The 16,081-nt window shown below is 41.3% G+C and overlaps 1 protein-coding gene across 2 annotated transcripts; it reads left to right on the plus strand.

Moving 5' to 3' along the window:
• The first annotated feature begins 249 nt into the window (after window positions 1-249).
• Window positions 250-14,157, plus strand: rnf11b (ring finger protein 11b). Of its 2 annotated transcripts, XM_085398136.1 has the most exons (4): window positions 250-810; window positions 10,078-10,247; window positions 12,017-12,230; window positions 12,422-14,157. In XM_085398136.1, exons 1-3 carry the CDS (start codon window positions 688-690, stop codon window positions 12,186-12,188), a joined length of 465 nt encoding a protein of 154 aa, XP_085254262.1. In that variant the 5' UTR covers window positions 250-687; the 3' UTR covers window positions 12,189-12,230; window positions 12,422-14,157. The 2 variants fall into 2 exon arrangements, with proteins under 2 accessions (XP_085254262.1, XP_085254261.1); XM_085398135.1 differs by having other exon boundaries at window positions 12,017-14,157.
• Window positions 14,158-16,081: the final 1,924 nt, after the last annotated feature.

Here is a 16,081-nt window from a genome sequence, read left to right on the forward strand (position 1 = left end):
ATATTTAAATATCCAGCCGCAAGAAAAACTAAAAAGTGGGTGATCAAGTACTACTTTGTGGTCAGCAAGAGGAATAACACAAATACACTTACAAAGCTATCACAAAGGCTGTGTTTATGTTTTTAGCGAAGGGCAATTTGATCACGAATCTGATTGGCTGCTTAAAAGAGCCTACTCAAAGAAGGTAACAGCTCATTGGTTCTTTTTCAGCGGGGCGGTGCTTTGTGTTGCTACATCACCAGCTTTCGTTGTTCGGCTGCTGTCTGCAAACTGGAAAGTCCCCTTCAGACATAGAGGTCCGCGTCAGGAAAATTGCTGTTAGCGTTGTGATTTGCGTTGAGGGGTATTGAATTTTCCTTCCCTTCGATGCGTCAATAAACACAATTCTAGCTCGCTGTTTCAGCTCCGAATTTATTTATTTTTAGCTAAGCGATTAGATGTTCCCTTTCGAATGCTAGCTGGTGTTAGCAGGCTAGCTCTTTGTGTGGCTAGCAGCTAGCCGAGCGATGTTTTGTTGTTGTTAAACTGGGCAGCCCTCCTGTCGTCTGGGAAGGAGAATCATCAGCTGTGTATGGAAAAAACGCCCCATCGACGCCTTTTTCTCCTCTCCCATTGTCTGTGAAAGTGACCCTTGAAATTAGTAAAGCGAAGACGACAGAGGGGAGAGTTTGATTGAAGAGGGAGGAGATGGGAAACTGTCTGAAATCTCCCACATCGGATGACATTTCTTTGCTACATGAATCTCAGTCGGACCGGGCCAGCTACGGAGATGGTGCTGATCCCGATCAGGAGCCACCGCCCCCCTATCAGGTAACTTTCACCAACAGTTTCAGGGAAAATGAGCTCGTAGATATGTTTTGCCATGAGCAAAATTCATGAAATACCTGAAGCGTGGACAATGTCTGATAATGTGTGACGGGCTCGGCCCAAAAACGTCTGCCTTTATGCAGCTGAAGGCAAGATCAGCTGTTTACAGATCCAACATCACCCTTGGGCGGCAGAACGACTCAGTGACCCTGTCCCTTCATAGCATTGACACTAATCCGCTTTGTTCTGTCCGATGGTCCTGCCTCTGTCCGTCAATTCCCTGAAGTCATATCTTGATTCAGGCTTCACTGATACAACAGCAGCACGGCTTGCTCATTCAGAAACTCTGAACCAAATCATTTAGGCTCATGTAAGTCAGCACATAAATCTGTCATGGCCTGTGGTACACATTAACAGTGAACTTGAAACAGAGCCCAGTTCTCCATGTGTAGGAGAATTATGACTTGGTGACTTTCATAACTTTACTGCTTCTTTTGACTAATCTCCTTCAGGGCAACAACTTTGTATGATGACCTTATTTCCTGAATTAGATCATCCACAAACAGACCAGGCTATGCTGTAACTGTAAATATGATGCACAGTGTTACTTATCTTTCCTTTGTAATTTCTCTATAATACAGACCAGCAAGTTCAATGTTAAGAGACAGCTGGTATGTGTTATGTAAGCCTTGTCAGACAGTTTGCTGTTACTAGGTTAAGCTGTGCCTTATCTGTAGATTTAAGATAAGGATTTTTCTAAAGCATGGGAAACTAAAGGTGACATCAGGTCGGTACAGAAGGAGAGCTTGTGTTGTAGGATGTTACATAATGTAATGTTATATTCAGGCAAGCATGTTTTATTTTCATCACACTAGGGGTGAAAACCTAAAGGAGAGACTTTGCCAAGTTGTCCTAACATTTAAAAAGAAAAATTAACATCAAGGGCTTTCTAGCTGGATCTTGAAAAGTAATGTTTTTGAAATTAATGTGAATATACAAACACGAACACTGATTATTGGTGCATTATTTGAAAATCTAATTGAGCTTCATCAGGAAATCTTTAGGTAAATTTTGTTTTTTATAGATCTTCATATTAATTGGTAGAACTACAATGAATTTTGTACATTAGATGTTAAAAAGAAAAGAGGGGAATATACAAAATAACAAAGGAGCTATTACCATTACTTTTGTCCAAAATTAATGGTTAGCACATTTGTCTAACAAGCTAAAGATCCCTGGTTTGTTTCTGGGAGAAGACCCTGTTCCCTTTTGGAGTTGCATGAAGAGCATCTGTTTCCCGCTATGGAAAGTAGCTTCCTATCAGACAACCAGAATTGGGACATGGAAACTTGGCCCAAACACATTCAACCTCTCATTTATAAGCTTTGTCGTTTCTTAGACACTGTGTCCGAGTCGGTCAATATTATATTTGGACAGGTTGAGTATTTTTCCCCAGTTCATGTCCTTGTGTGAGCTCTGTCCAGCATACACCAGTGTGTAATTAGGTCAGCACAGTCAGCTGTGTTATCATAGATGATGAATGTTGTAATAAACCACACAATCTTTGCTAGGGGCCCTCTGGAAGAGCTCTCACTAAGCTTTCAGTGTTGTTCAGCAAGTCTGCGTGCAGTGTGTTTATACTGGCAGAGTTTCTCAAGAGGGTTGACTAACTAGTTAAAGCCTCCTTATAAAGAACTCTTTCAGAACAGCCAGCTTCTCCTTGGTGACCACAGTAATCGGCACCTTCACCACACGTTTTTTGTTCGGCATCAACACGCTTTGGGAATTTGTGGTGGAACGGGTATTAAATTCTCCCAAATGCTCCATTTAAAATTTAATTTGTTGCATTTGTGAAAGCTTTCACATGCTGCTGAGTGCAAATGTGTACTCTGGATACTGCCTGGAGGTCTGTCCTCCATACAGAGGGTGAGATTTGCAAGTCATGGTGCAAAACTTGATGCTGGCAGTGGCAACAGTGAAATCCAAATCAAGGACAATATGAGCTATAGCTGTGCTTATGCTACAAAATGAATCAGAAAGGGAAGCTTTTGTGTAGTTGTCAAATAAGCATTGACAAGGATTTATTTAATCGATGAAAAGCAATCTGTCACACTGGAACTGTTGTTGATGGCTCTAATGTAATTAAATGTTGAATTGTGTTGCCTTCTGTCATTTTCATATGTGGGCCATACTCGAGACATAACAGTCTAATCAGCACACTTTGGTTAGGATGCCCACTGAAGCCCTTAAATTGAAAAACAGGAAATGATTAATGGATTTGTCTCCAATTTAAGATTCGTTAACACTTCGTTTCTGTCTGTAGCTTAAGTTATACCTAGCCTGAGGTTTAGCCAACCTGGAAACTGTAAATAGTGCCCAAGTACATCTGTAACAAATGCAACATTTTATAAGTGCATACCTGTCTTCAGATGTTTCCCCATCGATTCTAAACAACCTCGTGAGGTTGTCTGCATGTTAAACTGATTGGAAATCACTGCTGTCTGTATACAGAGCATTCATGATCCAAAGTCCAGAACTGGCTCTGTCGACTGTATGTTGGCAGCCTGCATTTGGGGCTGTTGAATAACTTCATGGCTTATGAAGACAGTGCACAGATCTGACATTCATAACTCCATATGTGGACACTTCACATAGATGCTATAGAGAACCATGAAATGGATAAGATACTATTATAATCCTTTTTCAGGGAATTTTGGTTTTTTTGTTAGTTTTTATTCCGACTCCTCTCTTTCTCAAGTTACCTCTCAGGTATAATGTTGTGGCTAATTTTTGCAAAATCCTTGTAAAGAGGAATGGTGGGATTAATTTTTATAATTGTTACATTACACATACAGATGGACCCCCGATAAAAAAACAAAACAACAACATAAAAACAAACAAACAAAACCCCAAATACTATTTAGTAAGATGTTGACCCACCACATGTCACAAGAACAAATTCACTCTATTTTAGCAATTTCACAAGTGCCTCGAGCTCTCTTGGTGGGACGTTACACATTTCCTTTAAATTACATTCCAAAAACATTGTCACTTGTACTTGACCTTTGTCAGGTGACTCAGTTAGATTTTGTTTGTAAGTTTTGATCCAAAACATGCTCAGTCATTTAGTGTTTGTGTATAAAATTATAGTTAGAAATCCAGGGATCCGGTGATCCTTGTTAGCAAACATTTGGCAATAGCGGGGAGGAACAATTTAAGTTTAACATGAAGAGGCTGATGGATGAGCCAAGCTCATGGAGGGGCAGACATGGGCCATGATTGAGAGGTGAGAGGAAGAGTGCTATTGGATGCACTAATCAGCGTTTATTTACAGCTGCAAGAAGGGTGCAGAATACGACATACAGGCCAAATCTCACCAGTCCCTGCTTCTCCACAGACACTCAGGCCACAGGTGAAAAATAAAAAACTTTTATCCTGCATTACATCCAACTGAAAATATTTATGAACAGCACTAAGTGATGGAAGGCTTACACTTTGGTGTATCAGGATCTCGCCGAGTGTGGCTGGAATGAGAGTTAACACCTCAAAGTCCATGGTTCTCAGATAGAAAAGACTGGAGTCTCCACTTTGGGTCAGGGACAAGTCAGTCCCCTAAGTGGAGGAGTTTAAGTATTTTCGGGTCTTGTTCTCGAGTGACTGGAATGGGGGATTGACGGATTGGGGTTGCATATGCAGCGATGTGGATGTGGTATCAGTCCATTGTGATGAAGAGAGCTGGACATAAAAGCAAAGCAGATGAGCTACATCCATATCCTCACCTATGGTCACAAGCAAGGTAGTGATTGGAAGAACGAGGTTGAGGATACAAACGGTGAAAATGAGCTTTCTAGGAAGAGCCTGCCCTCTTCCTTAGAATTAAGGTGACGAGTTCAGTCATTTGTGAAGCGCTTGGAGTAGAGCCAGTTGAGGTCTTTCTGGCATCTGGCTAGGATGCCTCCTGGGTGAGGTGTTCCAGGCATTTCCTTCTGGGAGGAGGCCCCAGGTTGAACCCAGGACATGCTACAGAAATTGTGTCTCTTGGGTGTCTTAAGAACGTCCCTGTGCTCCCCCGGATGAGCTGTAGGAGGTGGTTGAGAGAGGGAGGTCTGGGTTTCTTTGTCTAGGCTGCTGCCCCTGTGACCTGACTCTGGATGAGTAGCAGAAAATGGGTGGATGCATTTGCTTGCCCTCCTCCTTCTGCTGTGAGTTTCTTAATCTCTGCAACTCCTGTATACTTCCCTCATTCTTTCAACTACCACCAGAAATAGTTATGAAGTAGTGACGCTACTGAGTCAAATTGTTTGGAGCAGTATTGGAAAAGGATACATTAAAGTATAAATTGTCCCACACCCATTAAATTTCCTTATATTTGCCTCATTTCAGATTGTTTAGGATAAGGAAATACTCCTAGTATAATATTATTTTAAAGGCCAAATGTAAGAATTTGCAGTCTGTGCTGTCACTGGCTATAGATGGGCGGATGGATTTAGAAAGCCAAGTAGGGGACATGAGTCCTGTGAGCCGGCCACTTAGCCTAGCATACCATTAAAATTCTTGTCAAAACAAAACGAGTCATTGTGTGTTTGCGTCAGTTGTTTTTATAAACTGTGAAACAAAGGAGAGGGAGGTGCAGTTCAGTGTGTGTTCTTAGCATTGGGCTGTAGCTGTAAGCTTATGCCTGCGTATTTTTGTGCAGACGGGCGTATAGCAGACGGTGTGTGTGTGTGTGTGTGTGTGTCGACTGTGGTGATTTGGACAGCAGCTGGCGAGACAGGAGCTGACTCATCTCGGTCTGGACCACAGGAGATAAGGCACCCCTGTGTGTTTTAGAGGGGGGGTGCGTGCATATGTGTGTTCACTCTCGGCTGTAACACCAGAGTATCCTGATAGAAGCAGTGACAAGTGTTTTTATTGATCACATTTAGTCTGGCCTATATTCTACTTTCATCTTGTTTCATAGCTAAATCTTATTGGCTGAGACACTTTGCAGACTTTGAAATTTTCCCTCTTTGTTGTTGGAGTTATGATCAATTTTAGTGTTTTTTGTATAAAATGATGTCAACGATCTCAGGTTTTAATTTGTCACCCATCTGTCTGCAAATCTAATACAGGTGATATTTCTGTCTTCAGTCTGCCAGCACAGGAGGGTCAAAGAGGATCGGAAACATGTCACATAAGAACCAGTCATAAAGTTTCTCCTGATGAGGTTTTAATATGCTCTCTCACTGTAGTAGATACACAAGAGGAGCACAGTCTATCAACCAGCTGCATTACTGTTGGGATGAGAGGGCTCGCCAGCAGTTTGCTTTAAACACAGTGTGCTCAGCCAGGTTGCTTTGGTGGCACTTTCTAATTGGCCTTCAAATGTGATGGAGCCGAGAAAAAATAAGAAATGAAAACTGAAAAGTATTTTTCTGAATGATTTCGGTGCATGTAATAGAATATTGTATATTTATTTTTGAAAGTATATTGTAATGTCCCAGACTACATTCACAAACATGCTAAGAAAAGTGTGCATGTGTCGCAGTCGAGGAAAACGGGAAAAACTGTAACTTCTTCATTGTGTCCAGATAATGGTAATGAGCTGAACTTTAGGTCCTCGGCCTTAATCAAAGGTAAGGGTTACATTACTTCATTCTTACATGATGTTGATCTTTAGCCTTGTAAGGAAGGCGGCAATAAACCCCACTGGAGGAGCGTCTGATTACCTACATTTTGTCCTAATATGGTTACAGAAACATTGGGGGCGTGGAGAAAACCGCGCTGACAAGCGTGTTATTGTACTGCAGGTCAGTGACATAGACGTGGGCTTTGCCTCCAACACAGAGCTTATCACAGAGCCCTGACTCAGCTACAAGTAAATTCTTTTGTTCTCTTCACAACTTCATCCAAAAGTTTAGTTCTCATTTTCCTCGGACTGAAAACTGAGAGCCGAGCTACAAGTAATGATGATCAGATGGCTCGGGGGGGTTTGATTAGTATATTACAGAGGCATAACTAATGTTCATGCAGGACTTTAAATTGTGGTACAAACTATGTGTTTAAAGTTGGGTGTCGCCAACATGACATCACCTATTAAAGCCTCAAGCTGAGTATTTTTGCCTTGAACGTGCTTGTCTTTAGAAACCAGACGTGTCAAGCTGACTGGGGCAATTTTTGCAGAAAAACTGCTTTTTCATCCCTTTTTTACACTAATGGGGACATCATTTATAAGAATTAACATCCAGGTTTTTCTTTTTCTTTTTTGGGGATGTGTTTAATATTAGTTATAATATCATTGGCCAGCATCGGTGGATCAACTTCCTGCTTTGATGAGATCATTTACCGGTGTTGGCACACTTTGAGTCTTGTCCTGTTATCGCACCACAAAACACATCCTGTGATGCTAACGCGCATCATTCGGCCCCCGTTATTGTTCTTGCTGCCGGTGTGCATGCTGCCCTGCGTTGTGTGCAAGTGTCTGCAGGTCTCGTTCAGAGATTTTGTTACTTTGCAGGGCTCAGAAGAAGAGCTAAGATTTCAGAGACTGCGAACGCTTCATGTTTCAGGTGTTGCTTCCCTTACAGCTTGATGCAGGATGCAGATAGTCACCCCCCAGCTGATTTCTTTTGGAAACCTTCCACTTATTGTGTGCATCTGCTTCCCCTACTTGCTACCATCACCTTGATTCCCGCTCACCATTAGCAGCCTGAGCCTGGCAGGCTGACAGTCGCTGCTGTAGCTGCTGTGTGCTTGGCTCAGCAACCTACAGCATGCTTGGCAGAGAGAACCAAGGTCCACCCCCCTCATTAGTTCCCCTTTCACCCTTTTGGTACCACTGAGGTCACTTAATAAACAGTTGTCAGCCCAGCTGACATATGACAACAATTACACTGCTGACCATTGCACAGTTGAGGACCCTAAACACACACAGTGCAGCTGCTGCTCCCCCCCCTCCCCAAGAGGCCCCGTCTGCAGCTTTTATTATCGCTGCCTGGCTTTTAGAGTTGGCTAAAAAAATGGCTGTCAGAGGAGGAACAGACAGCCTCGACTGCTAAAATTATGCTGACTCATGGGTTAAATGTTGCTGAGAGACTGAGAGGCTAGCTAGCATCTCCATCTGTCCCATTAAAACTCTTTAGCTTTAAAAGATAGCATTTCAAACAAATTAAAAAGTAGACTGCTTGTGTGTGTCTGTGTGTCACCTCTCATGCTTAAACACAAAACAAAAAAGCAATCTCGCCCCTGAAGGTACAGTTACAATACCTTTGACACTTCTTTGACTTCTTACAGAGGCCTTTTCCAGGCATCATCTGTTTAATCGAATATGTTGTCGTCCACTTTCCAGCTGTGATTTTAATTGGGTGGACTACATATGAAAAGAAATAGACAGCACAGTGGGCAATGTCATTAAGAAAGTCATGAAGCATGAAGGACAAAACTGTGAAACCTGTAGAAACCACAGCTTTGTATGATACCAATCGTGGTTTGTTTGATTCACATTGTGACAGAAAGACACTACACTACCCACAATCCTGAATTTAAACAGCGATATTCCTGATTGGTGGAGATCGCTGTTACCATGCAAATGTCAGAAACTGGTAGAGCGGTGATTGAGGTCAGGAACAACTGTACAGTACTGATAACTAAGCTATCATTTACATACACACACAACATGAACTACAAAATCTCTTTCTGTTCAGTTTTAACAACACTGCAGCAATAAAAAGGATTTTCAAAGGTTTTTTGTTTTGTTTTAGTTTTTGATCCTGAACACATTTTGTTCTGGCCGTGATTTGCTTTGTGGCTGGTTGGTTTGGTTTAAAGCTTGAAAGTCTTTATATAAATATTTTCTGAAATATTGTGTTGTCAGGATAAACTCAGAGCTGAGTAAGAAGGCTGCACGGTTATGCTGCGTTTCAGATACCTCAGAGTTCAGGAGTGTTGTCACTCTGAACCCGGCACATTCAGATGGCTAACTCGGGTCTGCTCCGAGCTTCTAATGGTGAATTTATGGTACTGTGGTTGTGTCTGTTTGTGGAGGTATTCAGGTATGCTGAGGGTTTCTCAATCTACACAAACGTGATTGTGTGCAGCTCGTAGTTTGATGTGACTGACGCTGGAACAGGAAATGAAGTAACATCACTGTCAGAAAATAACATTATATTACACTGTAAGGACAGTCAGAATACAGTGCATGCTTTGGTGTGACGATATTGTGCCTCTCATGTTTGCTTTGACTCTTTAATACTGAAACCCGTTCACTTTGACTCGCTGTTACTTTGATGACACATTAATCTTTCACTTATGTGGTTTTCCAGGCCAGTGTTTAAAAAAACCAAAGACAAGAAAAGAAACCCATCCCAGACATAATGACAGACTTTTCATTTCACACTTCTCTCGACTGAGGCTGCTTTGATGTTTGAGTCAGAAAATTATTGAGCTAGAAATATGAGCTGCTTTAAATTGGCATTTAAAAAAAACAGTTAATGCTCAAAACCCAAATGGATTTGTTTCCTGCTGGGATCCTTATTTTTTAGGAAAATGTGCATCAGTTAGAAATACTGTTAAATAAATAAAGTTACTTTTAATGACGTGAACTAGAACAACAGTAAGATTTCCCATCGCATGTTGGTATCGGCTGCAGTGGCTTATGGGTGTGGGGAAACACTACCATCTACTGCCTGAAATCATTAGCTTACAGCATGTCCAGACATCCAGGCCTAATAGACTGCTTTAGATACTGACGATGGATATTGTGAGGATGTGAGTCTTATTTTGGGCCGGCTTCTCGACACTGACAGTTATATATTAGGAGAGTTTGTTGGATTGTGAGATTGTTGCACTCGAGTACTTTGATTTTGTAGAGGACTAAAGTGAATGAACCCGTCTGCTTGTTAAGCTGAGGGATTTTATGTGATAAGCCTCATCAGTGTTGTACTGGCAGAGTTTATTTTTATGTCCCGGCTCACATAATAAGTTTGTGCCATAATCAGGAGTTTTTCTTCTTTCCTTTTTGAAAGTGAGAAGGCCCAAATCTTCCTTTGTTAAAGTAAATCCAGCACAGATATAGCCTGCTGAGAGATTCGGTGACGATATCCTCTCAAACAATACTTTTTTTTTTTTTTTTTTTTTTTTTAAAGGCCAACTTTGAGGTGTATTTTTCAGACGTTTGTACTTAGTGTTTCTCATCAATTCTTCCCCTGCCACAGCTTTCATGTTACAGATTTTGTAAAGTAGACTTACTCAACAGTGTTAAGCCTCTTTATGTTGTCTCTTTTCTTCCTGCAGGAGCAAATCCATGTGCCTGTCTACCATCCGACGCCCAGCCAAACCCGACTGGTCACTCAGCTGACCGAAGAGGAGCAGATCCGAATCGCTCAACGCATCGGGCTTATCCAGCACCTCCCAAAGGGCGTGTATGACCCGGGAAGGGATGGATCCGAGAAGAAGATCAGAGAGTGAGTAGAAGCTCTGAGTGGGCAAACACAAATACTGCTTCACTGCAGAATTCAAGAGTTACATACGTTTCAAACAGGAGTTTATTCACTGAGTTACTGCTTGGTTTTCCACACAGCTTCATGTTGGCACATTCCAGTAAAATTCAGAATATAATAAATTCTTGTTATTAGCATGAAAACATTGCTTTGATACAGAGATGTGTAGTTACAGTACAGCACAAACCTTGATATTTTTGGGGGGAGCCGCCCACTTTGATTTTAGGTGGGTTGGATAAGTAAAACTCTCCTTTCTGTCTGTGCAAAGGAGTTTTTTCTGTCATTGGTTAGTGCAGCAGTCAAATTACAGCAACGCTGGGAGAGAGCGAGGGGAAGTCATGCAGCGAGTGGTTGTGGGTTGGACTCAAATCTGGCCGCTGCACTCCAGCTGTGTGGCATGTGGTCGCCTTAGTTAATCTACGTGATAAAGAAATGCTGCTATAGTAAACTAAAGCCTGTCAGCGTGAGCATTTAAATTGTAAGAATACGTGTAAAATGACAGAACGCGCTCTCATTGCCCAGACTGTCCTGTAATTATTATCAGGGGCAGTTCCAGTTTCAAACTTTTAGGGGGGCTCAGCTGCCAATCATAATCTCAGCAGTGCCTTGTAATTAATATTAATGCAATGTGCTGTTTGCGACTGTAATCAGCCCTTTTGACATTTGCAAACCTCAATTCAGTTGGATAAACATTAGTTTTACCTTCAAAAGCAACATAATTACCGTATTTTTTGGACCATAAGGCGCACTGTCAATTTTTGAGGAAATTAAAGGATTTTAAGTGTGCCTTAGTCTGAAAAATACGGCAGTTGGATGACCTATTGTAGTGTCTAAGAACAGACACTGCAGTAGATCCTCTCTCTCCATCCTCCTCACTTGACTAGAAACTAGAAAATGACAAAGATATAATCTTATAATAATTATTATAAGAGCATCGACAACATTACAGCACACTGCTTAGTTATCTCAAATGAATGAATGAATCAGTGAATGTCAGTGAAACAGAAGCTGCAGCTTTATCATTTTTGGTGAATTTGATCACATGTCCACTCTTACCTGTTTCCTTTTGCTCTCTGTCCTCCTCTGTCTTTGTGCCGTCACCCAAAAATTATATGTTACAGTGAATAAAAGGCATAAACCGATCATTATCAGTTCATAGCAATATTCAAACTGAATCCAGGCTGCTGCGGGACATAGACAGGTTGACATTTTGACTTGCGGTCACCTGGATCTGGAGCTCTGTCAACTTCAGGTCCCAAAGTCAAACGAACACTGCAGCATCACTGAGAGTTTAAACTGTCTAAAGTCTTTCATCTTTAATAAAATGATCAGCTTTGCTGCTTTACCAGGTGTAACAATGAAGTTTAACATCCAGGCATCCATGAAAACAGCATTTATTAAATTTAACTGAGTTAGAAGTTAGCAGGAAGTTAGCTCGCTAGCTTCCACCTGATATAGCATGTTCTGACTGAGAGATGAATCTTTTAGATCAAATGTTTTGAATTAAATAATTATTTTTTTATCTCAAAAATGTCATATTATTTATTCTGCATTTTATTTTATTCCAAATTCCAGGGATGTGCCTTTAAATTGAGAAGTAATCATTTATCATAGTTGAAGGTCTGTCTGTGTATTTTTTGTTTTTTACTTGTTTTGTTGTTTCCTGTGTAGTTGTGCTGTTCAACCAATGACTAGTGTGTTTTTAATAAGACAAATGTTGTTCACCATTGCAGGTGTGTCATCTGTATGATGGACTTTGTCTACGGAGACCCGATCCGGTTCCTGCCCTGCATGCACATCTACCACATGGACTGTATCGATGACTGGCTGATGAGATCCTTCACTTGCCCCTCGTGCATGGAGCCTGTGGATGCTGCACTGCTTTCCTCCTACGAGACCAACTGACACGAAACCCCTTTGGACTAAACCGGACACGCACAAACACATGTATACGCTCACACAAACACGGACATGAATTATGCATAAAAATGAAAATACACAAAACACTTCCATCTTTGCTGTATCCTGGATTAGTAAGATGGCGATTATAAAAGCAGTGATTATGTTAAAGATGTACAATGAATTCTGTGTGGGTGTACGTAAGTGTTTGTCTATTTGTGTGTGCACAATTTCCTCAGTTGGCCTGCTGGACAGGATTACATCTGGGAAAGGACTGGAAGAATGAAGGGTTTTTTGTGGTATGGACAAGCAGGACTGAGGAAAGACGACAGAGGGCGGTGGAATGCACAGGGGCGTTGTAACGGGACATCGAAGGCAATGGATGGTGGATTCATCGTTACGGTTCAGAAACTTTATCAAGGTCTGGTTTTAAATTTGCGATACACGCACCTTCCTCCTTAACTTTGGGCGCGGTGATTGGAATGAGCCTGAGAGAGACTGCAGGACTGCTCTCACCTGATTACTGTAACGCCACGCTGCAGGACGGAGGAGAGAGGACTTCCGAATCCTTCAGAAATGCTGCCATATGCCTCTCTGTCAAAACTGCTGCAGAAGAACTGTTGCAGAAACAGATATGTGATTTTAAGACTGCCAGAGATGGACATCAGACTTTGGACTGCTAACTTACGATTTATTCTGCACATGTACCAGAGGCCTGTTCTCAGACGGGCCTTGAGTCGTCTCTGTACAGACGTTTCCTGAGAAAAATGAGATCAGTAGCTCGGTGGATTCACTGTCCGGTGACTTTGTGAAATCTGTTTGTTTTGTCAGGCAGCATAAGGGCTCTGTTAACCAGTGTTTACCACCAACACAGACATGACTAAAGGAAGTGCAGTGTGTGCTGATGTAATGGGCTGTGGTAGAGTTTTGTTGTTAAGGTCTTGACTTCTTATTCAGTGAGATGTCACATTATTGGCCAAAGCACAAGTAGACCAGTTAACAAACCATAAATACACACGAGACATTTGCACTTCCTAATCAGACCAGAGACAGGAGGACCACATGCAGTTGTAATTATGTGAATGTAAAGTATCTGATTTGCTTTATGTGCATCCTCTTTACCACTGCAGTTATTTGTAATGAAAGCCACTGTCTCTGTGGAGTGGGAGCAGAGTACTTAATTTATTATAGAAATTAACCAAACTACTGAATTAATTCCAAGGATTGTGTCCCTGTTCTTTGTGCTGAAGACAAAATTAAAACGTAGACAAGGTTGGGCTTTTTTAATGTGCTTGGAAAATCAACTTCCTGTCCTCCAAAACAGGCGGTGAAAGAGTGTGATGTGGTCATAATGATGGAGTATGCAGTTATGTTTGGTTTCAGTTTAAAAATGTTCGGTTTCTATGCATTTGTATTCTCATTTTCTTGGCATCGAGTTGAGTCCTCTGAACAGGATTTCTTTGCCGCATTATAAAATGTCCATTGCCCAAGTCACCAGGTTTACAATAAAAGCACAAAGAAGTACAACATTTTCTTTGATAGTGTCCTTCCCCAGCTAACGTTAGCATGTGAGTGAGTCTGTAAATGTAAATCCTGCAGAAAATGGTTGATATTTAAGCTCCCCTTGCATACAGATCTCTGTGATCTGTGAATGCTTTTCAAGGACCTTTGTGTTTTGCGAAATTTGGTGGGTGGGCAGGTCGGTGGCTTAGTTTTTGCACAGTACTGTCATGTACGTAACTCTTTATGTTCTAAATTGTCCATCATTAGGGTGGAGCTCCATGGCCTTAGGTTACACATAAGTGAAGGGTTGATATCTGTTGCTAAAATGTGAGCACAGGTGGTAATAGGCAGACTGCAAATGCTGCTGCTGAGCTGTCAGACATTGTACATGTCATGTAATGAAGACTACAGGAGGTGTATCAGAAAATGTCCCAGTACATTGTCACAAACTAATAAATGAACTCTGTGTGTATCGTGGTTCTTTGGTTTCCTCCTGGCTCTTAAGCACGTTTCGATCTCCGGCTCCTTGCAGTGGAAAAGCAGATGACACATATCCTCTGGTTTCAGTATGAACTTGATCACACCCAAGTGCAGCTGACCAATAACTGTGGTTATAAATGTGCCATCGTAACTCATTCAGCTTCCGTTTTCCACCAACACTAGTCTGGTCTGGAACCATAGTTCATGTTTCCTGATTCAACACTGGCAGCAGCTCCAGTGCCATGAAAAAGTATTTGCTGCCTCCTTGGTCGCAGTTTTTTTTTGCACGTTTCACACACAAATTCTTCGGATTAGATTACAAAATGCATTTATTAGGGCAAAAAAGCTATCCAACTCTCCTGAGCCTTATCCAAAAAAGTAATTGCACTATTTTGTTTAATGATGTATTAACTGTAATTAACTGCATTTGTTTTTGGAAGCTGAGTTCAATTTCACTAGCCACACACAGTACATTATCCACAAATGGGTAAAACCTAGAATGGTGACGAACATTCTCAGGAGTGGAGTAACAAACATGAGCCAAGAATGCAATGACAGGCCACAAAACACCCCAGAACAACATAGAACTGTGGGTCTCACTTCCTTCAGTTAAAGGTTATGATTTAATAATAGGAAGTGGGCTGGGAAAAAATGGCACCCATGGCCGAACTCGAAGGAAAAAAAGAACAAAAAGGCTCACCTAACATTTGCCAAAAGCCGCCATGATTATTCCCGAGACCTTCAGTAAAATATTCTATCCGATTGTTCAGTCTGACGTCACTAGCCGTGTCTGGACCTAAACTCCGCTGCAGGTCCATATATCAAACGATCACTGTGGCATTACTGAGAGTTAAAACACTGTCTAAAGTCTTTCATCTTTAATAAAATGATCAGCGTTCTGCTCTACCAGGTGTAACAATTGAGTTTAACATCCAGGCATCCATGAAAACGGAATTTATGACATTTAACGGAGTTAGAAGTTAGCAGGGAGTTAGCTCGCTAGCTTCTATCTAAATACAATATAGCATGTCCTGACTGCGGGTTTTGGAAACAAATTAAAACATACAGCTTTCTTATCACTTCCAGCATAAATGAAGACAGAAAACTAAACAGCAGTGACGTTTGTAGGGTTACTGAAGTTGGGCTAGCTGGTATATAATGATTTGCTACGTGACCGCTAGCGACACAGCTATGTTAGCATAATATAAACACGCTAACTTTTTTTCCACTCGATAAAAGTTACCGTGAGTGTTCTCGGTGGTCAGGAACAAATGTAATCACATGGCAGGATGCTGTAAAAGGACCAAACTTCAGCCAGGAGAACAACTGAGATAATCCATCCACAATACGAGGTTAGTCATTCATATACTGCTGCATGGGCTGGGCTGTAGCTACATCCTAAGGTTTTAAAAACTGAGCTTAAATAAATGATTAGCGGTAATAAAAGCCGAGGGAGGTCAACAGTGATCACTGACTGTTTTAGGAGCTTTTGGAGATCAAATAGAAGAAAATACAAAACATTAAACATGTTAACAACACAAAAGCCATTTTTTTTTAAATGAACTTTATTTACAACAATAACAATGACAATCTCAAAGAGACAAGCGACATATTAAATCAATCAGAACAGAATCACACAAAAGCCATATGCAGACTACTTTAGGCCCGGAAGTAGGATTCGTCACGTCATCACTTAATAATCGGATTGACTAAGGAGATAAAACTTGAACTCCCCCTCCCTCTCCTGCTGCTACTTCAATCATGAAACTGATCAATGATCAGCTGATCGGCTTTTCTGTCGCCAGTCCGTCTCTCTTGTTTGTTTTTGGCTCACTTCGTGCCAAAAAGAGGAAACCAGCGGCTGAACAACAGAAGCACGTTTAAGCTTGATAAGCTGTTGTTAGAATTTATTTAAT

Source organism: Rhamphochromis longiceps, linkage group LG23 (genome assembly GCF_057381845.1).
Source record: "Rhamphochromis longiceps isolate RC_006_pf linkage group LG23, R_longiceps_female_GT1.1, whole genome shotgun sequence".
Classification (NCBI taxonomy): domain Eukaryota; kingdom Metazoa; phylum Chordata; class Actinopteri; order Cichliformes; family Cichlidae; genus Rhamphochromis; species Rhamphochromis longiceps.

Excerpts from the sequence above, each read along its gene's own strand:
- rnf11b (XM_085398135.1), top strand. The coding sequence starts at position 688 with ATGGGAAACTGTCTGAAATCTCCCACATCGGATGACATTTCTTTGCTA. Across the intron at positions 811-10,077 it reads AGCCACCGCCCCCCTATCAG|GAGCAAATCCATGTGCCTGT; the intron begins GTAACTTTCACC and ends TTCTTCCTGCAG. Across the intron at positions 10,248-12,016 it reads TCCGAGAAGAAGATCAGAGA|GTGTGTCATCTGTATGATGG; the intron begins GTGAGTAGAAGC and ends TCACCATTGCAG.